This window comes from Chamaea fasciata, unplaced genomic scaffold (genome assembly GCF_029207755.1).
Source record: "Chamaea fasciata isolate MVZ Bird 193981 ecotype frontalis unplaced genomic scaffold, bChaFas1.0.hap1 SCAF_1, whole genome shotgun sequence".
Lineage (NCBI taxonomy): Eukaryota > Metazoa > Chordata > Aves > Passeriformes > Sylviidae > Chamaea > Chamaea fasciata.
Window position 1 is genome coordinate 43,495,511 of NW_027094086.1, and position 25,411 is coordinate 43,520,921.

At 38.0% G+C, this 25,411-nt stretch overlaps 1 protein-coding gene across 2 annotated transcripts in view; it reads right to left on the reverse strand.

Annotated features, from left to right (window-relative positions):
- Nucleotides 1-25,411, reverse strand: part of ASXL3 (ASXL transcriptional regulator 3) — a 121,649-nt gene that overhangs the window by 75,067 nt on the left and 21,171 nt on the right. The window contains exons 2-3 of one of the 2 annotated variants that reach the window (XM_066181912.1): nucleotides 22,867-22,930; nucleotides 20,897-20,979 (exon numbers count right to left, since the gene is read on the reverse strand). In XM_066181912.1, coding sequence (XP_066038009.1) covers nucleotides 20,897-20,952 — 56 coding nt within the window. In that variant the 5' untranslated portion in view covers nucleotides 20,953-20,979; nucleotides 22,867-22,930. The remainder of the gene's footprint in view (nucleotides 1-20,896; nucleotides 20,980-22,866; nucleotides 22,931-25,411) is intronic. The other variant, XM_066181903.1, reaches the window with a different exon arrangement.

Below are 25,411 nucleotides of genomic sequence, written 5' to 3' on the forward strand. Positions count from 1 at the left end.
CACCATGAAGGACAAAACTATAAATAAAGGAAAAAATGAATTCCTACAACATTAAAGGAATTCTGGAGTAGAGGTTAAAAAATGGCTTTCTTAAAGAAACCATGGTTTTTATATATACGATGTCTTATTTTAGTATCAGATTTCACAGACCCTTGTGGGCTATAAATACATATGTTTAGAAAAATGAAGTAATCACCGTGCTACAGTCAAAAATGTACTAAACCCCAGAAAAACATTGCCACAAAATGTGCAATGTATAAAATGAAAAAAACCACCCCACCCTTCCAAATATTCTTGGCTTCAAGGTGGGTGAAGCTTACTCCTCAAGGAAAAAAAACATTGTTAAGGTGGAAAGTAAAGTGACTATGCTGAACAAGACTCTGAACAATAATCACTGAATGCCTTTTGGCCTCTAAAACTTAATCACTCTACACGAGGGACCTGTATGAAATTATCCCAAGTTCTCTTGTTTAAGTTGGCTTTTTAATTGGCCAGTCTCCACAACTTTCTCTGTAGTGTTTTAAGAATATCTTCTCTGTGTGTATGTGTTATTCATATACAACTGGTTAGTCAAATGCAAAATAAAAAATACATGCCAATCCACCCCACCCACCTCTCCTCCCCCTCCAAAAAAGTTACAGCTATTTTTAAGAACATTCAGCGCCACCAAGTTTCATGCTCTCATATTACTTACACAGATAGGAACTTCCAGAAGTTGTCTAGTCCAACCTTCTGCTTAAAGCAGGGCCACTTGGATCTCAGCCTTGTCCACTCAAGTTTTGTGTAATCTCCAAGAATGGAGACTTCACAGCCTCCCTGGACAACCTTCCTCCCGTGCTTAACTAACTGGGAAAGTATTTTTCTTAGTATCAAATCAGAATGTTTAATGTTCCAATTTTTGTCTGCTGCTTCTCATTCTTTGCTTCTCATGCTGTCACTACACAATCTCCAAGAAAAGCCTGGCTCTGTGTTCCCTACACACTCCTATCAGTTAGCAGTGGAGTGCCATGGGATGCCCCTGAGCCTTCTCTTCTGCTGTACGAACAAGCCCAGCTCTTAGCCTCTCCTCATATACCATATGCTCCAGCCTCCAGCCATCTTGGTGAACCTTCACTGGACTCTGATCTACCAATCTCTTCCCTGAAACAATGGGCCAAAATTGGATACAGTTCTTCAAATGCAGTCTCAAAAGTGCTGAACAGAGGGGAAGGATCAGTTCACTCGGCCTGCTGGCCACAGTCCTGCTAACACAGCCCAACATGGGCTTGCCCTTCTTTGCTGCAAGGGCACATTGGTAGACTAGTAGCTGCCTTGTTAACCACCAGGACTCCCAGGTAATTTTCTGCAAAGATGATTCCTGCCCTGTTAGCCCCCAGCCTATACCACCACAGATTATTGTGCTCCAGATGAAGAAGTTTGCTTTTGCCTGTGTTGAATTTCACAAGCCTACTGCTAGCATAGTTTTCTGCTGTCTAGATCACTGTGAACAACAGCCTAGTCTTCAGTGTACCTACTGCTTCCTCTAAACCTGCTGAATGTGCACTCTGTCCCATATTCTAGGTGTTTAACACCAACATTACCAGTAACAGCCTCGGTATCAATGTGTGAGCAACACCACTTAGTAACCGGACACCAACTGGAGATAGCACCTTTGATCAAAACACTTTGGGGCCTTAAGTCAAAGCAAATTTCCATCTACCTTACTGTCCACTTATTGAGTTCCTAAGTCATTGATTTGCTGTGAAGACACCATGGAAAATGATGCCAAACGTCTTGCTGACGCCAAGGTAAAAGATACCCACTGCTGTCATCTCATGCACACAACCAGTCACCTGAAGACAGAAGGTGAAAAGGCTGGCCAGGTATGATTTGCCTCTACACGCTCATACTAGCTTTCTGCCACACTTGCTAGGTTTTTTTGTGCATTATAATAAGCCATTCTCATTCACCAAGGAAGATAAAACAGCCTTCCTGGACCCTTTTGCCAAAGTCTGACCGAGGAAGTCACCAACCTTCATACATTCAACCAGACCTTCCTTGCTCACATGTAACACGTCCAGGAAGCACATCACCTGCATCAAGAAATTGTCTTTCAAGAACTTGTCCTGGCCTGCTTGCATCCCCCACAACTACTGTGGTCTGCAACAATTGCAAGGTGCCCAGCAGTTACTTTAAGGCCTCATCAACTTCTTGGCCAGATGGTCAGCAGCAGATGTTTACCCCAGCACTACTCATGTTGTTCTGCCTCAGGCTCAGTACTCATTCCAGGGCAAAGCACTGTGCGGTCCCACCCCTTCTTTGCATGCACTGCCTCTCTTTGTCAGCCTGCATCCCTCCATCTGTGCACAGCACAGTAGCATCCTATGGTGTGCATTATCTCTACCATGTGTTTGTAACCCTAAGGTGCTCTGAAAGTGTGCAGGGACTGCATAAAGAAAGTACAACATTTCTCCAATTATGTTATTCCCCAGACACTTCCGTGATGTTCCCCATGCCTTTACTTCTCTTTAAATTCCAGCAACCTTCACATTTAGGAGCTGCTTCAAAGCCCTCCAGAAAAGAAGACCGAGATTGTCAGCAAAGATGCCTTTGCCACACTCCATCTTATGAATCCTGTCGCTATTCAGTAGTTCTTATTCCTCAAAGGGGGTACTATGGCTTTGCCTGTGACACCAGTCATGCAGCCAAAGCTGGACTTGATGGATGTGTCCTCTGCCACATGAGCATTTCCACCTCACAGGCAGCATTGAGAAAAACACCACCTGAGCATTCGCATTCTTCATCCTTGCCACCAGAGCTGTGCAGTCACTTTTAACATACTTGGGCTCATCCGAGCAGTATCATGGAAACAACATGGAAGAACGTCAAGGGGTGAAGTCGGAGACTCTCAGAGATGACCATCTGTAATACCTGTGATTCAAGCACCCAACAAGAAATAAACCTCCAGCTGTAGCAAGTACACCAGCTTGGAAGACGTGTTTTGATATGATCTCAAATAACTGTCACCCTCATTTTCCTCTTCATGTACACAACACGGCTGAGCCTCAGCTGGCTCTGATTGTCTCCTCTGACAATCCAACTGACCTCCCTCCAGTGCACTACACCTATCCTTCTCTGCAGGCAGAGAAGCTTTCTTCTGTTGCCAGACGTCATAAATTTCCATCTTCCCAATCTTACAAGTCTCTATCCACAGTGAGCTTATGACTACTACACAGGTAGTCCACAACCAGTAAGTAGCCAACAAAAGCTGTCAGAACTGACAGAGTCAAATGCCTCCACAGGCTGGCCCTGACATGCGGCAGTGTACCACCAAAGTTCCCAGGAACAGGAGCTCCCAGGAGATTTTCCCTGAAGCTTGCTCAAGAAGCCTGGAAACTGCAGCAACTGCTCCTCTGATTAGCTGCCTCTGCTGGAGATCTGCAACAAAGTGACAAAATATACTGCGAAAGAACAACAGGACTTCTGAGCTGCACCACCCACAGAGGAAGCCCATGCAGCATCTGACAGTGGCTTCATTAACTCTATTGCACAATGAAAAAGGGGAAAAAAAAAAAAAAAAACGGAAGAACAAAGTGTTGCCAGAAAACCACTGTGAGCCAGTCCTAGTTCAGAAGACAGAGAAGGATTCCTACTTTATCATGGTATACCAGGACCACAATCCTGATGCAAGTCACAGCTTCCAGCCACACTCCTCCCCTGACTGATTAGAAGAATTTTCAGCCTTTCTTATCATCCACAGCAGGGACTTCTGTTACCACAGCTGTAATGGTTACAAGGCATCACCCTGCAGTTATGCCAGCAATAGTGCATTTCTGTACCTTTTTGTAAGGCCACACAGCAGCTTCTGCTTTCACCAGCAAGGTTTACACCAGGACTAACAGTGGACTCATGTCACTTTCTATCAGCTCTGCCACTCAAAATAGCAGCTTGAGTGGCTTCCCTCTAAGGCAGACCACATGTTCCTGCCTCCATGACATGTTCTCTCCCCACACCCCTTTTTTCTTTATTTAAAACTTGATTATTTCTCCAAACAGCCAAGGGAATGCTTGTGCCAGCATCGAGGGAGGTGGGCAGCCCAGAACAGGAAAAGCAGCTTGGAGAGAACAGGATTATTCTTTCAGCTACAATATTGGTTTACAGTAACTAGAGAAGGATGGCCTCAGACTGACACAACTGGTTCCCATTTCAGACTCCTCAGAGCAAGGCCTGTATTTCACCTTTTGTCAGCTAAGGCACTGCTCTCCTTCCAGCCGCTCCCGACCCTACGTGCCAGATGCAGCTGGCTGGCCTCAGCTGTAACCCCTTGGGTTGCTGCATCTGGCGCCAGAGGACGCAGAGGAGGGGAGAGGCGGGGGTACCACCCTGCTGAGGGAGAGCAGAATTACCAAGCTTGATGGAGCCCCTCACGCCCACACTTCCTCTGCTGGAGCCTTTTGTCATGTTCCTGGCTCTTTCACGTGATTTTGATGCAAGTCACTGCCACTAAAGTCAATTGCAACTAAATCTATAAAACTTGAAGACGGGCACAGGAACATACATCTCCTTCTTCATTCCCCCAGTAATGAAAACAAAACACAAAAGGCAAAGGACAACATGCTGTTAAGACCTATCCAAATTAAATTCTAAAAGGCATGTGATGTATGTCAGTGAAAACTCTTAAATTATGGCAAGACTTTACCACTTAAGGAAATAATAAAAGAGCACTGCCAAGCAAAGTACTATATAAAGAACTTTACTAAGTACTACACAGTTTAAAACTATTCTCTATATTTTATGAGAATTATGGATTTATTTTTTTTGTATCAGAAATCTTTAAATCTTTAATATTTAACCAAATGTTGAGCTACCAGGCTGTATAATGACATAACTTTATTAAACAATATTTCTTCCTGATAGAAACAACAGCATGAAAGCAAATTGCTATGCTGAACTTTAACTGATTCCTTTTTTCTTTATTACCATCAAAAATCCTACTCAGTTATCACAATTAAACTGGCTCAGTAACTTTAGCTCTTCTTAAAAACTGAGGCATGCCAACATGCTGCCCTGCCAGAATTTACTATGCCATTTGAGCCACACCACCCACCTGCCTAAGCAATCACTCCAATTCAGTAAGAGAGTTCTTAATGCTTATTACAATTTCTTTGGAAATTTTTACCTGGAAATAATGTATCTATTCACTGAATGGCATAGCTGAAACCAAAGTTCAGTTATTTTAATATACGGATTTACCACTTTTACTTGATGGAAAATAATTTCAAGGGTCTAGGTTATCACATATGAGCTCTTTCTGTCAGTTAAAACTTTTAGCTTTGCCGCTAAAAGCATTCAGCTACAGATTCCTCAACAACACTGAACTTGCTTGGACTTCATTCCTTTTCAGTATTTTTTCTCTTCTGTCTGCTTTTCTTCAGTTCTTTCCCTTATCTTTTTCTTCTCAATCCTCTATTTTTATTCCTCACTTTTTTCTCTCTCCCACCATACATTTTTCTTTCCCTTTTTAATTTCACTCTTCTTTCCTTTTTATCTTCTCTCCTTACCTTCTTCTATATTCTGTTCATTCTTTTCTGCTTCCTTTCTTACTTTTGTTTTCTCTTTTTTCCTGTATTTATTTTCTATCATTTTCTTTCTTTGATTTGTCCCTCTTTTCTCCCTGCTTTCTTATTTTCTTTTTTTTTCAGTTTTAGTTTTCTTTCTTCTTTTTCACTTCTCTCTTCCTTCTCCTTTCTTTACTTTCTTCCTTCTATCTTTATTCTTCTAAGTTCTCTTCTCTTTACCTTATTGGTTCCTCTTTTTCTCCCTTGCTTTTCCTTTCCTTCCTCCTGTGGTGGGTTTGCCTTGGCCAGCAGCCAAATGCCCACCCACCCAGCCTTTCCCTCCCCCTCCCCAACAGGAAGCAGGGAGAAGAGGGGATGAAAAACCTGTGGGTTAAGATAAAGACATGGAGATTGCTTACAACTTACAGTAAGAGACAAAACAGACTCAACTTGATGAAAATATATTTATTGCCAATTAAAAAAGATTTGGGTAGAGAGAAATAAGACCAAAAAAATTTAAAAAAACCAGCTTTCCCCTCACAGGGTCAACCTTTCTCCTTCATTCCCAATTCTTCTACCTCTCCCACACTGAGTTGCACTGAAGGATAGGGGTTACACTCAGCCCACAACTGCTCCTCTCTGTTGCTTCTTCCTCCTCAGAGTTTTTGTCTGCACCTGCCTGGATGCTCTGTGAGCAACACCTCCTTCAGGAAACAGCCAAATATCACAGTGTCATGTCCTCCATTGGCTGCTGTGCAGATATCTGCCCTGGTGTGGCTCTCCACAGCCTGCAAGGGATCCTCTGCTCTGGTCCACAGAGTGCGTCCTTCCTTCCTTCTTCTCTGGCCTTGGTGTTCACACCACTGTTCCACACTCTGTTTTTTACTGTCCTCCTCTTCTGCCTGAGTGCTACTTTTGACTTTTCTTAAATATGTTACTCCAGAGGCAGCACTATCTCAGCCTCAAGGCTGTGTCTGGCTCTGCAGCCCCACACTGCCAGAGCACTGTCATGAACACCTCTTCATTCTGTCTTTTCATCTTCTTTTATTTCCCTTTCCTCTCTCCTTTATCTTTCTACTTTCCCTTCTGTCATGGCTTCCTATCTCTTCTCTCCTCCTTACTCTTCTCCCAGGGTCTTCTCTATTTCTCTCTTGCCCTCCCCACATTCATCCTATAACTTCCTGTTCTAAAAAAAGAATCATATTTCTTTTAAAGCAGAAATATAAAATAATACTAAACCTTTTTTATGAAGCAAGAACAATTGAAATCCCTATATTTAATTTTACTTTTGTCCATTTCTATTCAAAACCAAAGAAAGTGCACCATATCTTATGCCTTTTCATTCACCAAAGTTCAAGTAAATCTCCACAGCTTCTTTGTTCCTTCTCTCCAGTTTTCAATTAGGACATAACTTCTAACTGAAGGAATTCAGAATTTTGAAACTGAATGTCAAATTCTGGCACAATTATGCAGAAGCCACATGCTTATTTTTAACATCGAAAACATTGCAACCAATCCAAAAAGAGAAAGCTAGAACATAAAAGAACAACCTATTTCTACACCTTCAATTCACATTCAATCAAAAAAGAATAAATTCAAAAGTCTGTCATATCATGTGAGAGAATAAATGAATAAAAAGAATCATTTCTTTCCTTAAAGAAGATTTTTCTTATTATTATTGTACTTGAAGAGTCAATCAGAACTTGAGAATGTTTTACCCAACCACCAAAACAGGCAGAAATATCAAACATACAAAAAACCAGGAAACTGGGAGTAATCATGAATATAATTGGTCTGAAGCAAAATATTGTTTTCTAGTAATGCTTATTCCTAGAAAAAAAGTTGTATAATCAAGACCATACTTTCACCCTAAACATTAAAATAAATGTAACATCTACAACTTTGCTGACTAATACATGCCAATTATGTGCATAAAATATTTTTGTTAAGAGCCCTTGCCTGTAAGAAAAGCCTGAAAATAAACACAGAATGGGCAGCCATAGTACACCCTGTACCTTTACAAAAATAGCAATGTATGATTCATTGTATTGTGTCAAATTAAAACATTTGTGTTGATGTGAAATGTTTAAGTTATACTTGTAGTACATAAGGGAGTTTAACTTGGCAAAATAGCACAGTAAACTTTTTTCCCTTCCCTCAAGGACCAAGCAGATACTTTTGTTTTAACTTACTCCAGCTGTTGCAAATTAGTCTATTAGTAGATCCCCTTATACTTCTTTGACTTAAGACAGCTCCTTAAATCTGGAACAGGAAAACTTAAGTTTCTATTTAACTTATAAATAGAAGTCAATCTAATTTCAAAATATCACATACAACGTTTTCAAATTATAACAAAATAAACCATCAAATATTTTTGAAAATACAGCATTGGTAACAAAAATAAAAATTTTGGACTAGTCACTTTTGATAGCCACATCATTCCAACTGAAAGAAAGCTTGCTGAAGTCCTTATTAAAGTCCCTTTGAATGAGAGAGCTGAGCCACACAAGCCAAAGAAACTTAAAATAACATGGATCACAAAAAAAAAAAATCAGTTTTCGCCCAAAATTGCTTTCTGTTTCTTAATAAAAATTGAATGAGAAGTAGAATATTAAATTAATTAACAGTACCAATCATCATGAATTCCTGGAGCGTAGCTTGGGTACAAATAATCCTGTACCAACACTAGTTTATATAGTTCAGTATATCATTTGACTGAATGATATTTTAAAGCAATAGTTAACATTTATATCGGCTACTACTACAAACAGAGAAAGATCAATGATTGGATTTGGTTTAGTGATATTGGCTTTGGATGAAGGGGTCAGTTAGGAGTACAGATAAACTTTAAAACTGCCAAATTTTCAGTGGCAGAGGAAAGATTTCCTGATAGAAAACAGGGAGTCTTTAACAAAACAAAGTAACAAATAAAAGCAAAACAACAACTTCATGTTTGTCATATATTCTTTAAGGTATCTTCTCAAAAACCTCCTTGCTGTCAGTTATGGATCAGAGGAGTTTTTTCCTTTGTGACAACGGTAGAGGACATGTTATTTTTTACACAATGATTTCATGTTTGATAATGCTTATCTAGATTTAACAGTCTAGAAAACAAAAACTCCAGGTGTATTGGTAACATCAAAAGAAAGAAAGGAAAGAATAGCAAGTATTAGGGGTAATTTGCAAAAGAGAATATTTGTCTGGATCTCACACTTGTTTTATTTTATTTGCTAATTAAATATAAAAGCATGCCAGTGAATCTCTGAATGGTGTATCTCCATGGATTCTGACAGCAAATAACTGTATCTTAAGCAAGTTTATTGAAACATTAATGATGCAGCAGTAGCTATGGATGCTGCAAGATCCTAAATAGGGTGACTCAGCTATGTGTGCTTGTTTTTTTCTTGCTGGAAGGTAGCACTTACTGAAAAGAGCTACTAGAACCCATTTTCCTTTCCTCATATTACAAATACAATGAAAACCAAAGGAAATGAAGGAGAAATCAATTTGTCCTCTTTTAGCTATTGAGGGGCAAACAGAAAAACAGTCCTTGAAGAACATTTGAGCCCTTTCCCATACTCAGCTCTTAGAATAACTCAGAAAAGGATGTATCTGATTATAATTTTGTGACTTCCAACTTATATGCATATAAGGACATGATACATGTACAGTGGTGAATTTGTGTCTGTAGGTATTATTTACACACTCAAACCCACAAACACAATTTCATACACGCAGTTTTTAAGTTCTTTTATTTATATTTTCCTTTGAAGTATACATTTTGGTCCCCAGTTCTCTTTTTAATATAATAAATATCTGTCAGCCACGCAATGACTGGTTCTAGCATACAGCTATCATAAAACAGACTTGGTGACAAATGCAGAGTTCATTGGGATTACAAATAGAAGACAGCTTTCTAAACTGCTGAAAGAAAAATCAGATCTTGAATAAAACATTTCTACTTCATATGACAGTACATAAGCAAGCAAAATATATTCAGGTACTTTTAAAATTCTGTTTTGAAATTACCAGGATGCATATAATTTAATTTCACAGTAATTAAGACTACCTATGAGACTCAAATAAAATGGAATTGCTATCAGGTAGCCTTACAAAAAAAAAAGAATTCCTGTAGGTAAAAAAAAAATTCTGGATAGTTATACCTGATCTTTTTCATTGTCCTCGGACAGTGAAATTCTGAGGCTTTTTTGGGGGCTTGACTCTATAAAAATGTACTACAAAATTTTTAATTAAATGTGCCATTGCATAGACATCAAATCCCTCTAAAAGAGAACTAATAAATTTCTCAGCTCATGCAATATGAGCAGCAAAAATAAAAAAACAAACACAAAAAACCAACAAAAACACAAACAAACAAACAAAAAATAAATAACCAAACCCCCCCCCAAAAAAAAAAAAAAACCAACAAAAACCAAAACCCAAACAAAAAGCCCACAAAAAAATCTCACAGATTTTCTGTGGTTTTCCCCCTACAGTTAAGGAATGGTTTAATTACAGGTAGACTGAAACATACACACCCATATCTTTATGGAAACATAAAGACATCCACAGCAAACTGCTCCAGAGAAATAAATTATTACTAGAAAATGATGCTTTCATAGAAAGCCTGACAATGTTTTCTTCTTTCACATTCAAGTAAAACAGATTTAATTCAGTCTGCCAGAAATGGCTATGCTTCTGCTCTGTGAAAAATATGCTAATGATGAAAATAAGGACTTGACAATTTACTGAATACTAAGCGGAAAATCTGTAATGAATTGCCTGTGTTGTAGTGTTCAGTTTAGTCTCCTTTTTTCCCCTCAGTTGCCATGGAATACTAGAAATAGCATAAAGAAGATTATACTATTTTATAGGATGTTGTGCATGTCCCTTAAGACAGAATGCTTAGAAATAAAGACAAAAGTCAGCTGTGGGATAAATGAAATTCAAAGCAGTAATAAATAAAAGGCTTAAATACTAACTTTTCAATGCAAAAGGGAAATACAGAGAACAAAACAAATGCCAAAAAAATTCAAGCCAAACACAAATAAATCTCAATCAGCAACTAGCAAATTGAAACCTAGAGTAATTCATTTTACACCTGCTGCAAGGAAAAGCAGCTTCTTAGGTTACTTGTATGGTGCAACAAAAGCTCATAAAACCATTAAATGCAGGCATGACTTCAAGTTCTCAGCCAGACTTCAATTTTCACTGCAGGTTTTAAGCCTTCAAGAGATTAAACTCTTCTCCTAAGCATGTTTTACCAGAGTGTACATTCAAAAGGTGACTCGTTCTAGCTAAAGTGCCTGTATCCTTCCATGTTTGAAATTTTTATATATATGGCTGGTCTTGACAGCTTGTGTGTTGAACCGCATTTGTCCAAATACTACCTGAAGTAAATCCAATAGGTTAGTCTTGCCTTTTCCAAGCGCAAGAGAGCTGAGCAAGGCTATTGGCTACTCAGCAAGATTCTTACATTTTGCCCACAACCAGCATCAGTTATATCTATTAGTTGTATCAATTGCACTGATATTAAGCTCTCTTCCTTCGGATTATTATTTCAAAACCACTGACTTATTACCTCTGTACTTTAGTGTTAATATGTGGTAGATCTTCATTTCAGGAAGGAATAGATGGAAAGAAAAACACATTCTGTCAACTTCCAGTTTCCCTAGAATATTTTTGAAAATATTGTGTCTGGACAACTATTAATGGAAAGCTCTTCTATGTCCTTGCTTCTCTTAAAGCAAAACAATCCAATTAAGGCAGTAAAATTAGAGAACACATTTAATCTATCTACCTTTCACACAGTCATACTTACACAACTGCAGCCAGACTTTGGAAAAAAACAAAAGAAAACAGACTGTAGACTGGAAAACTGCATCTCTTCAGCCATTTTTTAAAATAATTGATGTTTAATGCACTACACTATAGGAAACATACAACACACACACAAAACAAAACAACAACCAAACCAAACCCACCCCCCAAAAAATAAACCAATGCTAAAACTTTTACTGCTGGGAGGATGGATTGAAGATATGGTGAAACTTTCCAGATGTAACTTCAGAGAGTATCTGATTGTTTTGAATGCATTTAGGTCTCTTGGATATCTTAATTTAATTTCTCTTTTTGAAAAAGAGACACTATTTTTTAATGCAGAATTATTCTTCAAAGTACCGAAACATTAAAGAAAAAAAGATCTGTAGCATACAGTATAGTTACACTGTCTAGGAGAAATATGGGAAGACAGATAAGACACAATATACTTCTTTGGTAGCACCAATTTATAATGTATAAGGTTTCTCTTTTCAGCAGCCTTAACTACATTGTTGCTTTTTAGTCTCTTTCCATAGTAGTCTACACCGAGAGACACAACATAAGAAAAAGCCAACACAAATTCTTACATTAAAAATAAAAATATATTGATAAAGAAATCACTACAATATGAAAAGCAACAATGGAATTGTTGACAAATTTATATTATTTAGTTACAGCTGACGTCCACCTCATACTTCAAAATAAAACAAGTTTAAACAGGAAGTGATGTCATGACTGCACAAAACTAATAAATCTTTTAAGATCTCCACTGCTATACAGTATTTATTACATTTAAGTGGCTGGATCGCCACTTGTATTAAAAAAAAAGGAGTATCTTTAACACTAAATTAATTGAGGTGTTAATTTCAGAGTATTAGGCTGTGATATGGAGGAAGGACTTGGGTGCACTTAAACATAAAACATTTTTGCAATATAGATCTTTAGAACTTGAAATGTTTACCACATCACAAAATCTAACTATCACAATTTTTCCTATTACAGGTAGAAAATATAAACTTTAAAATTTTTCACATATCCTCTGAATTACTATAAACTTGAATATTTAAAAATTGTACAGATCACTCTTCCTTACCAGGAAAGTATCAACCAAATAAGAAAAAACTTCATAGAATCCTTTATACCAGAGATTAGACTTGTGTGGAAGGAGCAGAAACCTAAATATCACAAGTAAAACAAAAATAGTTTAATAGCACCTAGGAGACAAGTGTGTCACACAGACTATATTCCTGTTTTCCCAATCTTTGCAGACACATTTTGCAGAACTGTTAATAGATGGAAAGCAAAGAGGTTTATGGCAGATCTTCAAAAAATATTTTTAAAAAAATCAAGCAGGACTATTTCCTATAACTTACATGAAAGAAGGAAAGCTGGTTACCATGTATGTTTTAGCAGAATTACACAGAAGTATTGTTCCAAATGGAAAACTGAAGTCCTGAATACTGAAAGGGTAAAAACGCATATGGAAAAATAATAGCAACATGCTAATCTTAAAAAAAAAGAGAATTAACTGTTCTAAAATCTCAGCTGACCTAAGAATTCAAGAACAAACTTCAACATGATGACAAATCGAGTACAAAAGATGAAACCATATGAACTTCTCTAAACCATTAGTTGAAGGTCCCAGACATGGCTAAAAAACGGAATTCCTTTATTTTCTCCTAATTTTGGTCCTGGAACCAAACTAAGCAAAAACACATGATTGGCCCAAGTCAGAACATGAAATAAATATTGGGACATTTACAATGTAACACTTGAGAAAAATTCAGGTACACAGAATGGAGTTTGAGTCCGCAAAGGAAGGGAAAAAGGATGACAGAAGATCAGGGTAACTGGAGACCACAGGGTGGGTGACCTTGTATGAGAAAGCATGAAAGATTCAACTTGCAGAAACTCGTGGGACACGGGGCTGCACATAGGTGGAAACTAGCAGATAATGCACAGGCAACACCAATTTAATGGACAGGACACTGGGAGTGAAGGAGACAAGGACCAGGTTATATCCTCAGCTCTACATTTAGCTTTAATAAATATTACTTTGCTTCTGTCTCCACTCTCTTTTTACATATGCTCAATTAATACTCTTATCAGTAAGAACAGTATCCTCCAAAGTATTCTGTGTCATACTCAAAAGCTACTTACAATTTAAGCTATGCCATTTATCATCTGAAACTCAAAATTAAATTCACATCTTAATTATAAAGACAATTTTATAAGGACCACTGACATGCAGACTGATTTTATTGGACTGTTTATTAAAGTCCCTAGACAGAGACTCCACCATCCTGTGAAGGAAAGAAGAGCAGCATTTAAACAAATAAAACACTCTAGATAATTTCTAAAATACTAAAATATGGAGAAAAGATTAGGATAATGGTGGCTCAGGCAAAAAAACCCCAAAAACAACAACAACCCTCCCCCCCCAAAAAAAAAAGCCAACAAAAAACAAACAAACAAAACCCAAGAAACATTCCAGGTAGCTAAAAGTCTTATATTGAAATACAGGTGTACATTATACCTATACACAATGTAAGACTAATCATGACTAAAAAAATTCTTCATCTTTGCAATTCAGTGTGGGAAAGCATTTAAAGTTTTATTATTTTACATCTGTTTTACATCTCACTCAAAACCAGTCTTCCAAATCAATACAAAGGCGGGATTACTGCTGTCCAGACATAGGCAAATTTTAAACAGTAGGGTAATCACAATGCAGCAATATGCAAGCAAGAATTCACAACCTTGATCTTAGGTTTGAGTCAATTCCTTAGCTGTTCTAGGCCTACATCACTACCAAAAACTGAAATAATTATTAGAGAGGTGTGATTATGCAAGTTCCAGTTCCAGTGCTGGAATGCAATACAGAAAACCCACTGGTTTTTACCAGGTTAAACTGCACCACACATAACAATGCTGGAAATTGTCTAGGCAAGAAGGAGCAAGCCTGAGATTTTCAGCTGGCAAATTGCTGCTATCAGAACTGCCTACCAAATTAGGTGGTCTGTTGTTACACTGGAAAGAACAGCATTTCAAAGACATGTCTGAAGTGAATTTATGCAGAAAGACAGGTTGTACCAAAAGTTTGTTTCTTTCACTGCTCTACAGCCAAAAGCCACATCTGTAGAAGCATGAAAATCAACCTAATAATGCCAGGCAAAAGAATCTGAATAGCTTTCTCCCTCTCTTTCCATCACAGCTTCCTTTCAGTCCATTGCAGGAAATAACTACCTTCAGACAAAACAATATACTCCCTTCAGCTGAAGAGGCTCCCAAATAAATTCTATCAGACATATGCAACCACAGAAGCCTCCTAACTGTCTGTGCTCTTCTGTTGGCAACCACAGCCTTTAAACAAAAACTGTGCTTCTTTCAATTACAGTTTTAAGTGCTTTTGGTAATTGCAGGACATTTGGTTTTTCCTTTTTTAAGTGAAAAATAAAAACTGTGACCTAATTATGAATTACAAGGACATCTTGGAATGACTTTACAGTGAAAGAAAGTAGAAAAATTCTCTGTCTATGTGCACAGAATGAAACAAAGAACCTGAAAATGATAAACAACAGAAGACAGTTGCCAGCTCATTTAGCCTATTTACAGAAACAGCAGCATTCAGAAGGGATTTTTTTTAAGTCAATAGCTCTAAGGATGAAGTATGCAAAGGCTTAAAGAGACACTGTCAAAAAGATCAAAGGATTTACAAGTGATGGTAATATTTTCAGGAGTCCCCTCTAACTTCAAAGCTAAAGACAGACCCTGCACGGATCATGTGTTTTATTCCATTGATGACTCCACTCTGCAGTTCAAAGTAGGTTTAATTCTGGCGAACCCACTAGTTCCGTATTTTTGCACAAAGACTGTAAATCTAGTAAGAGTGTCTTTGAGATTTATTAGGGTCATACTTTGCGCTGCTTTCCTAGGCTCAGAAGACTTAATATGTTATGATATCATTCATGATAAATATTATCAACACTGGGGAGTGCAGAAGAAACAGTACTATTGCCAGTGCCAGTGGCAAGCATCTCTTCTTAGTCTTCTGAACGACTACTGTCACAACAATAAATCAATAGATAGCTTAGTCTTGCAAAGGAAAAGGAAAAATATGCAGAGGAAAAAACAGAGGAAGAGGAGGAGATATGACTGATGCTCTGATTCCCGTAGGTGAAACTAGGATCAACAAAAAAATCAAGAGAAAGAACTTTAGGATTCCTACTGGAAAAGGGAAAACAGAATGAGACAAAGCAACTTCTATAAAATTCTTCTATGAATTACCTGAACAGAATAATGCCATGGCCAAGTTAGTTAATCATACAGAAGTCAATTACTCCAGCTGAATAGCAAAAAAACTATGAAATTATCCGATTCCAGCGTTCATAGTCCTGAGTCTAATGGAGGAGGAAAGAAAATAGCTAGCATAGCTGTGGGCTAAAGTTGTACTCCAAGAAATTAAGCAGCTTGTCCCATTTTGAAAGTTTATTGGCTATAAACTTGTACTGAGAATCTTTGGCTTTCATCTTATCCAGACAAGTCAATTTCCCAGCCTCACCACACAAAGGAGGAAGGGAACTACAGAAAGCCAAGACATAATCTAGGGTTATTAGCATCAAACATTTATCAGAGTTTGGCTGGATATCCTCCCCTAGGACTCAAACAATGTGTGCAGCCCAAGAACTCAAAACTGTTCTAGAAAAATTCATAGAAAAACATGGATCAAGGGATATACTAGCTCATTTCCCTAGCTGAAGGCAGGATCAACCAAATCTACAAAATTCCTGACAGACACATTGCTACATTGGATTGTGGTGAGACCTACCAACCTTTCGTATCTCTTCCATGGCTCATGATAGGAATTAATGATTCCTGTTAAAAAAAATCAAACTTCATACTTTCTAATTGCCATCTCCTCTTTCTACAATTTAAAGGCCTTATTTCTTGTTCTGTCCATAACAGACATTCAGGATAACTTACTCCTTTACTCTTTTCCTATCTTTTGTGTAGCTGATGATTTACTATGCCTATACTCAATCTTCTCTTCCTTAATCCAAACAAGTAATTCATACCAGCTTCCATCTTACTTTTATCTCCCTGATAATTTTAAGTGGTCTTCAATTGGTCCTATTCCTCACAAAGGTGCAGTGCTCCAAACAGAATAAAACAGATAGCTTACTTCTGGGGGTTCCACAGGCAATTTCCAGGTAATGACAAAAAAGAACAAAATCAAGAGAAAAGAAAGACAGGGACAGAAAAGCATCTGGCAAGTTTCTGGGACTGTACTAAGTTGACTTAAACCTGTGGGGAAGAAGCAGCTAAACCATGAGCATTCATGAAGGGATGATTCTTCATTTTTAGGAAAACAAGGGAGAACACAGCAAGAAGAAAAAGGGCTCAGGAAATTAAACTTCAGCAAACTCACCCACACAACACACACAAAGAAATTTCTGTAAGCTCACCAGCAGAAAGGAAACTGGACTTGCTCTTCCAAGAAGGGGTTGGCAATGAGTACTTACACTCAAAGCACTGGAGTTCTAACACCTAATCAGAAATGTGTCTATGATTAGACAGCTGCTAAAACCAACACCAGGAACAAACACGGAAAAATTGATTAGATGATAATTAAATAAATTAGGTATTCTCACATCAGTTAAATGTGTTGAAATTCACCATAGGTAATTAAAGCTGACTGGATCAGCCTCAGAATTATCCGCAGTAATTTTTGAGAATTTGTAAAGGATATCAGCGATGCCAAAAGAATGGAAAACACTGAGTGATCAGCTTTAAAAAAATGAAAAAAGACAGGTCCAAAGAAGCAGAGATGCAGCAAGTGAACTTCAATTCTCTCAAAATACGGAATAAAAATTATTTGGAAGTATTTAGCAGATAAGAAGTTGAGTAATATACAGGCCTGTCAAGAACAAGTTACTTCAGATTTATCAAAATATTCTTTGTGACATAGCAGACCGCCCTGTAGCTAGAGAAGTAGCGGTAGGTACTATATAGCCCAACTTAGTAAGTTTTGGTCACTGTTTCCCATGGACTTCCATAAGCTAAAAGAAATATAATGCTACAAAAGAAAACAATTTCTACTAAGCTTGACACTAAACCTTGGAAAAGTTGCATGCATGCTGGATGACAAGAGTACACTGTTAAAGCAATTTTACAGAATTTGAGAAACCTAAATACAATTCAGTAAGGGAAATTTAAGCGCTGAACAAGAATAAGTAACAAAAGAAATGCAAGATGCAGAACAACTAATGAGGTAGCAGCACAGGGGAAAGGGAGCACTGAGGTGAGAATGGATCATACTCCGACTAGTAGTCTGTGTCACAGTCGCAAAATCAGCAAAAGCTCATGCTAGGGTGTATAGAAAACAGGTGGTAAGCCTAGAAATTTACAGCAGGACAGGGAAATGTTTTCAGGACAGAAAACCCAGAGCACTGAGCTCTGAAGTGAGCCGCTGTCTGTTTTCCTTGTAAAGAGATTTCAGTGTCCAGCCATGAATGTTAAATAAATACTTCTCCCTCTCTACCACCACCCACAGAAGAAAGCCATACATTTTCTACATCCCTGAAAGGTTTGCCTTCAAAGTTTTTACTCCTTCTAGGTAGCAGAAGAACTGCCTGCCTGCTGACCATTTTCCAACCAACCAGCATAACAGGAAAGATACTTACAAAACAAAAATGTGTTGTTTCTTCCCCAAGATTACCATGTAAAAAACAAGGTAGGAGAATAACCTCTCACAGGGTATGTAAGTAGAGTTTTTTTGTTTATTTTCTAAAATATATCTGCTTTGTAAATCTGGAATTTAATCCTTTTGCATTTAATTATATAAGTAATACAAGAATAAACATGCAATTTGATGTCTTTACGGCAAAAGAAGAAAAAGAGGCTGAATAGTCTGACTGTTTTTTTAAAGATTACACATAATGACAATGATATGGCTGAAAATTATACATCATTCTTTCAGATTTACCATCACAGCAAAAAGCTTTAGATTAATTAATGCTACAATATATATGAAAAATGACTAAGACAATTAACCTCATTCGTCTATAAATGGAAGAGTAGAGCGGAGAGTTTTTAAAGAACTTAATGTAGAATTGCCAAGGTCCTACTGACAATGATAATCAGTATAAAGGAATAAGTAAGGTGTATTAGAGTAGTAACATTTTCCTGGCACAAGTTCAGACTTGGAAGAATACACAAATCAATACAGAATAAAATATGCTAGTGCCATTCTGCTGCTTATGGCCAGGTGACTCCATGTCATAAATTTACATCCCTTGCTCATCTTAGCTGGCTGCAGCAGAGAGACCAGGAAACACCATCTTTAGTAACAGCAAAGGCACCAACTGGCAAGAAGGTACTGAAAGAAATTGCAGAGCTGGATGAAGCAAACAGGAGATTCTAAATTCAAGTACTGTGAAAACCAAACATTACTTACATGCTGAAGCCCAATCAACAAATTCATGTATGAAGTCAAACCCCTTATTGGCTCCTATTATGAGTTAGACACGCAGGTAGTTCTGAAAGTTTGTCCCTAATCAATATTAAAATGCAGCAGAAACACAACTTTTACATGAAATCAGAAGTTAAATGAAAATCCAAATACTTAGAAATCAATACAGAATCAACGTTTTCTCATTTTACCATAGCAGAATTCAGACCGTTTAGGCTAAGGAGTTTAGGATGAAAACGTTACAAGTATAATGATCATTGAATTTTATCCTTCTCAGTTTTCTAGAACTCATGACCACATACCGCATCCTGCAGCCTACTACACTGTCACATACACCTGCACGTACCATGAATAAAAACCAGAACAAATCTGAATTTCTTTCCTATTTCTCTGCCATTCTCAGTTTCCTAGTAACTGAAGAAATGAAAGATCACCTAGTTTGGAACCTCTTTAAAGGGATCTTTCTCTTACTATTCATTCTGCAGCAATTAAAAAGGGCTTTGACTTTTTCTACATTTAAAATATAAAACATTGTCTTCATTCCTTTCCATAGGTTTTCCACTCAAAATTTTATTCATGCACTGGTCATGAAAGCAAGATTTTTTAAAATTAAAAAGCAATGCTATTAGCAGGCATTAGAGCCCCTCCCATGCAATTGTCTCATATCAAAAGACATAAGAAGGAAGCAATTCATTCACTGCTGTAAGAAACAGTATCTTAATAGAACAGATTTTCAAAACAGTGTTTTCTTGCATTTTGTTGTTGTTGTATGCAAATCACTGCAGTATAACACGTCTGGACACTCATTTTCAAAAGTTTTCATCCCCTTGCTCCCTTGGAATCATTGTCAAACACACTCAAAGCAATTTCTCGACAGGAACTAAAGCACTTTTAATCTGTAAAAGGTGGCAAATTCAATTTCACTTTCCATACCATCTCTTTTGCAATTTTTTCAAAATGTAGCTATTATGAGCATGTTATGAGGCTGCCAACAAAGAAATGCATGGTAACGCTGTGCAAACAATCACACAGATTGTGTTCTGTTCCCTAGGAATAACAGTGAATTCAGTCCCATGATTACTTCTGGTTCACCTTTACATGGACTTTGAAGTTCTCTTGTTCTGAAGCTTAGGTTCCACACTGGAAGAACATAATTAAAATAAAAGCGCATCTCCCTGTGCTTTGAGACAGCAACAAGTATTAATTTATTAAACCAGAAAATTTTACTGTAACATTTGAAGACGATGCAATTGCATCTTGTAGGAAACCCCCACCAGCCAACCAGTCTTTCCTTATTTTCACTTCCTGCCCAAGTTTCCACCTGAAGGTTACTAGAGGACCTAGCAAGTAGACAGTCACCTTTGAGAATAAAATGCTCCACGTCCATCTGAACCAGGCAGCAATGGAAGAGAACTGATTGATTTCCATTGGATCAATCAGTCTCCGGACAGCACAAGTATCCTCTAAAAGGGTAATTATTATCACTTGACTCTACACCCAAAATATGCTGTTATCAAGCAAGCTGAGTTGCTGTATCAGTAATTGTATTCATGCTCTGCAGACACAGACTAGCTCCCAGCGTCCAAACCCCTCTCTCCTCTCCTTCCATTCCCAGTCCTTTATCAGCACAATCTCTGTTACCACAGGCAACACCAGTAAGTCGTAACAGTGATTTAAGTGCCAGACCATAAACTCAAGTGAGAAGCGCACCAAACTTCATCTTGCACTTTCTCCATGCACACAGTGGCAGAGGTAACCCAGCTGACAAGCTTCAGTCCTTAAGCAGAAATGAGATGTAGCACTGCGCTGTCTGAACAAATGTCACTGTCTTTCTGAAGACAGGCCACTGGACTGGAGCTGGCTCACAGACTCCTTTGGTAAGATACGAAGTTAAGACAGTCACTAACCATTTTGAAAGCCTTAAACTAACAATCAAAACCCACCAACTGTATTCCCCACTTTGACACTGGAAATCAACTAAGCCAGGACTTGAAGTTTTGTAAAGATTATACACCATTGCTAGATTGTTTTCAGATACAGCAGAAATATACAACATATAAACACTGACCTTGTTTCTTTTAACCCTTCTTTCTGAATGACTTCCAGTATTTGTTTTGCGGTCATTGGTGAGTTGGGATACTTTTCCAATGCCTAAAAAGAAATAATAAATGTAAGTGACAAGACACAGCTGTCCTATGAATCTGAAAGGTTATGTGATCCTGCAGTTTTTATGCAGTCATTTGTAAAAGGCAGGGAACAATAGTGTTGAGACTGGAGTCCTGTCTGTTGGAAGGCCAGATACAACCCAGGAAATTGCAGCAAAGAAAAGATTTACTTGCTGCTTTTGTACATCATCTGCTACATCTGCCTGGGAAAACTCTTACCAGGTTACAAACAAAAGAGTTGGAATACGCAACTGGTTTTAAGACACAGCAACAGATTTTCTTCCAGGCATGAGGGGAAATACATAAAACACAAGAGCCAAAGGGAAACACACAAACAAAAAAACCCCCCAAAAACCCAAACCAAACAAAAAAAAAAAAAAAAAAACAAAAAAAACCAAACCAAAATAAAAACTAACAAAAGAAACAACACTAGCACTTTCTTTGATTTTTATTACTTTAGAATCTTTAAGGTCATTTGACTATTCTACACTTAGCTTTGCCATGACCTCAGAAAAAAATTTGGCTAAAACCTTTCATTTGTAGACCAGGAGCTACTGTAAGAATTGACACAGAGGGGTTTCCATTTTAAAATATCTTTTTATTCTAAAAACAATGAAAAATGAAGCAGTCAGAACAGTCACAGCACACAAGATGCTACATGACGGAGTGCAGTATATTTTTCCAGTTCAGCTCAGTTTTCCACTCCTCTGCCTTTTCCAATTGAGCCCTAAGTAACTCAGTCCTCTTTACACACAGAACCATCTAGTAAGAATTCTTCTGATTTTCCACTTCCTTTTTGTCCCCATCAGTTTTATGCTGTTAAACAAACAGCCACTTTTTTGCTCATGTAAAATACCAGACTGATAGCCCTGGAAAATGACACCCTTCAATCAGCAGCAAAAGGTGCGGCACAGGTGATAGCAATCGAGCTTCCCAGAGCACCTTGCCAACATATCTCAGCCAGAACTTGCATCTCGGTAACTATGAAATCAGTTTGGTCTAATTCGAATCATCCTGAGCTTCTCTGTAGCAGTTAACAAATAATGGAAATTGTGAAAGCAGCTACTACTATGTGGATACTTCCCCACTAGGACCTAGAGACAACCACCACTTCATATCACACAAGTCAAACTGTGAAGGATGCTGGCCAGGGCTGTAATTCAGCAGCTCACCTAAAGCCAAAGACTGCCTACACACTACAGCTTGACCAGCTCAGCCCTTTTTTGCCATTTTACTGTTCCGATTTCCTGCCTGTTATCTTTCACAGCCAAAATGCAGTTTACCAAATCCTTCAATTCTTTTCTACAGATGAGCTTTGTATCCTTTATCTTTCAGTACCACCAAGGAAAAGGTATAGGTGAAAGTTACACTAAAAAGGTCAGGGAGCTGAACTGATCTTATCTTGTGTACATCAATAGGCAAGATTTAAAAGGGACCCATCAGGAAAGGAAAACCAAAAGGTGATTTCAAAGGAGAAAGAGGAGAAGGTTGGAAAGAGTAAAAGTACAGCAATGAGTAAAGAGAAGAAACTGCACAGGGCTGGGAAAAGGGCCATTGCACACAAGGGAAGAGAAATGATAAGATGTATTAGTGACAGAACAACAATGACACATTGGAGAAATGACAGCGCATATGAAGATTAAGACTAGATGAGAAAAGATTAATGGTGTGAAGAGACAAAAATGGAAACTTTAACCTTCAGAAAGAAGACAAAGTATAAGGTAAAATGAGAAAATGCACCAAAATAAAAGGAAAAGAGAACCAAACTGGGAACATTCTACAGGGCAAACTGGAAAGGACAGGAGAGGATACTACACTGTACTGGACACGGCTATGAAGGAAACTGTGTGCACTTGAAAGCGGGGTTACTCACTGTGGAGGATTCCCTGTTTCTCTTCCTGAGTACAGTCCCCTCAGCACACCTGGGCAGCTCCTCCCTGCAATTGAGAAAATTTGGGTAGCCCTGTCCCCTTCTCTACAACATCACATCCTACTCTATAAAGTCAGTAAAAGTGCCAAGTATTACCACGAGAGTTTGACAAGAATGGGAAAGAAACAAAGCTAAGCAAACATCAGAAGTCACCCTGTCCTGGACAATGGGAGAATGAAGAGCAGTTTGTGCTGAGGAAGCTGCACTGAACTGGTTTTGGAAACAATGGCCAGACATACAGGTACAGAAGATCATCCTCACCAAACAACAATGAAACCAACAAGTAGGATGTTTAACACTGCTACAGACAGTTTAATGAAACCCACAGGGCTGATTTCAAATACCACAGTATGAAGTGAACAAATTCAGGGTATAATGACAAACTGAAATGCAGACTGTAAGACAGGCTGAAAGTACTGGAGTAAATAATTGCCCATTGTGTGGATTTGCTTTACACTGGACAGGTAGTGTGGGCTGCAGTTCATATACCCCACAAATTTAGTTCTGTTCATCTAACCCTTTAAACCCTGTTAATTAAAGAACTGTTCATACCCTAACTAAAAAGCATAAATTCTCTGATTTAAACCCTGCTTAAGTTGAAAATCTTGTTATTGTGTATGTATATGATTAGGTTTTCTTTATAGTAACAAAGATTAATTAGCAGAGAACCTAAGTAAGGATTTTTTTCTGCCCCTCCCACCATGCTGTCCATCCTCATCATTGCTCCTCACTTCCCTCCAGTTTTAGCCTAATCATTTACCACAATAAGAAAATAAAAATAATTACTTGTAAAAACCTTCCAATAATAATATAATTTTCTTCCCTCAGTTAGGGAAAAAACAGCATCAGAGTATTATTAAAGATTCTGTGAGCTAATGAATACATTGAACTGTTAATTATGCTAGTATCTCTTGCGTCTGTATCTCACCACTAATACTGCTAAGAGCCTGCAATTCCTTTTGCATTTCTAAGATTTTTTAAAATAATATTAGAAATTCAAACTGAATAACTAACTGTGCCTTAAGGCAAACAACATATTAAAATGCAGAAGGAATAGTTAAGTCATAGGCTTCTTGGCCAGACATAGTAATGCACATCAGGGGAGGAAGACCTAATTTGTTTTAAATATCTTTCTTCTTCTTCCCACTCCTTCCACCAACGCTCATATCATATATGGGCAGTGACTAATAATGCTGAAATTAAAGCACACCAAAGTACTGTTGTGAAGAACATGACTGTTTCAATATATTTTGTTAAGAAGGACAATGGCAGAAGAATGGTTTGCACTGACTGCAACCTCTATCACAGAAGATCAGCTATTTATTCCTATTATTCCTGCTCTATTTATTCCTGCCATTCAACCATAGCCTTAAAAAGGGACAGCCACTAAATAACTGGAACAAATAATGTGATACCCATCAGGAAAATCAGAAAGAGAACAGAAGTAGTCACTGCACAGAACACATTCTTGGTGTTCATTCAGACCCTGGCTAACAGCTCAAGGAGAAGGTGGCTCAGATCATACCAAACACAGTGGAAATCAAACCTCCCAACAAAGATTAGCAGCCTGACAAATTGTAGTATTTGTGTCACCTACATGTATCAACTCACAACTTCAGAGATATTAAATAATCACACAGATGCCACAAACATGTATTCCCAGTTTCATTGGAGAAGTCATGTCAGTTATAGGGGACATGAAGAAATACAAATTCCTTTTCTCACCATGGCATCTATAATCATCTGTGTGTTGACAACTACTCGAAAAAAATCAGCTGCCACACCGAGGAAAAACACTTTCCAGGGAACTGTTAGCAGGAAGACTCTAGTGCAGAGTCAAGACTTTCAACTGTGCATAAGAGAAATCCTGAATGCTCGGCTTGCCTACAAAATCAGAAGATGAATTCTCTGCAACTGATGGAATTATTAGTTTAATTTATATACACAGATGCCTGTGACTACCTGAATCAGATCTGCTCAATCATTTGCGTTTTAGACACTGAACAGAACACAGCAAAGGGACAAAGTGAAGAAAGGCAAACCAGAGAGTTGGCCCTCCTGCTACCTATAAACATTCCTGCAGAAAGTGGGAAGCTTTGCCTGCAGCTATCAGTTATAACACTGACAGAAAATAATTCATCTAAACAAGAACCAAGTGTGTTCTGATACTGCATTGTGGCCCAAAAGCAGAGGGCAGATCAGCCTAGTGGACTTCATGCTGCTGAATGTGTGACCAAACAGTCCAAAACCAGCCAGAACTTCCTCCACTTCTGGATGCTGCTGGCAGGGATCTAAAGGTCAGGTAGCTGACAAAAATAAGGATCATTTTAACATAATAGCCTGAGCCACTAGTCAGAAACTGAAGCAATTCTCCTTAGAACATTATTGAAAAAAAACTGAGGAGGAGGTGAAAGAGGAACAGTAAAGTTATTCCCAGTGCTCCTACTCATCAGCTAAAAGACAAGACAGTCTGAACTACACAATGGAC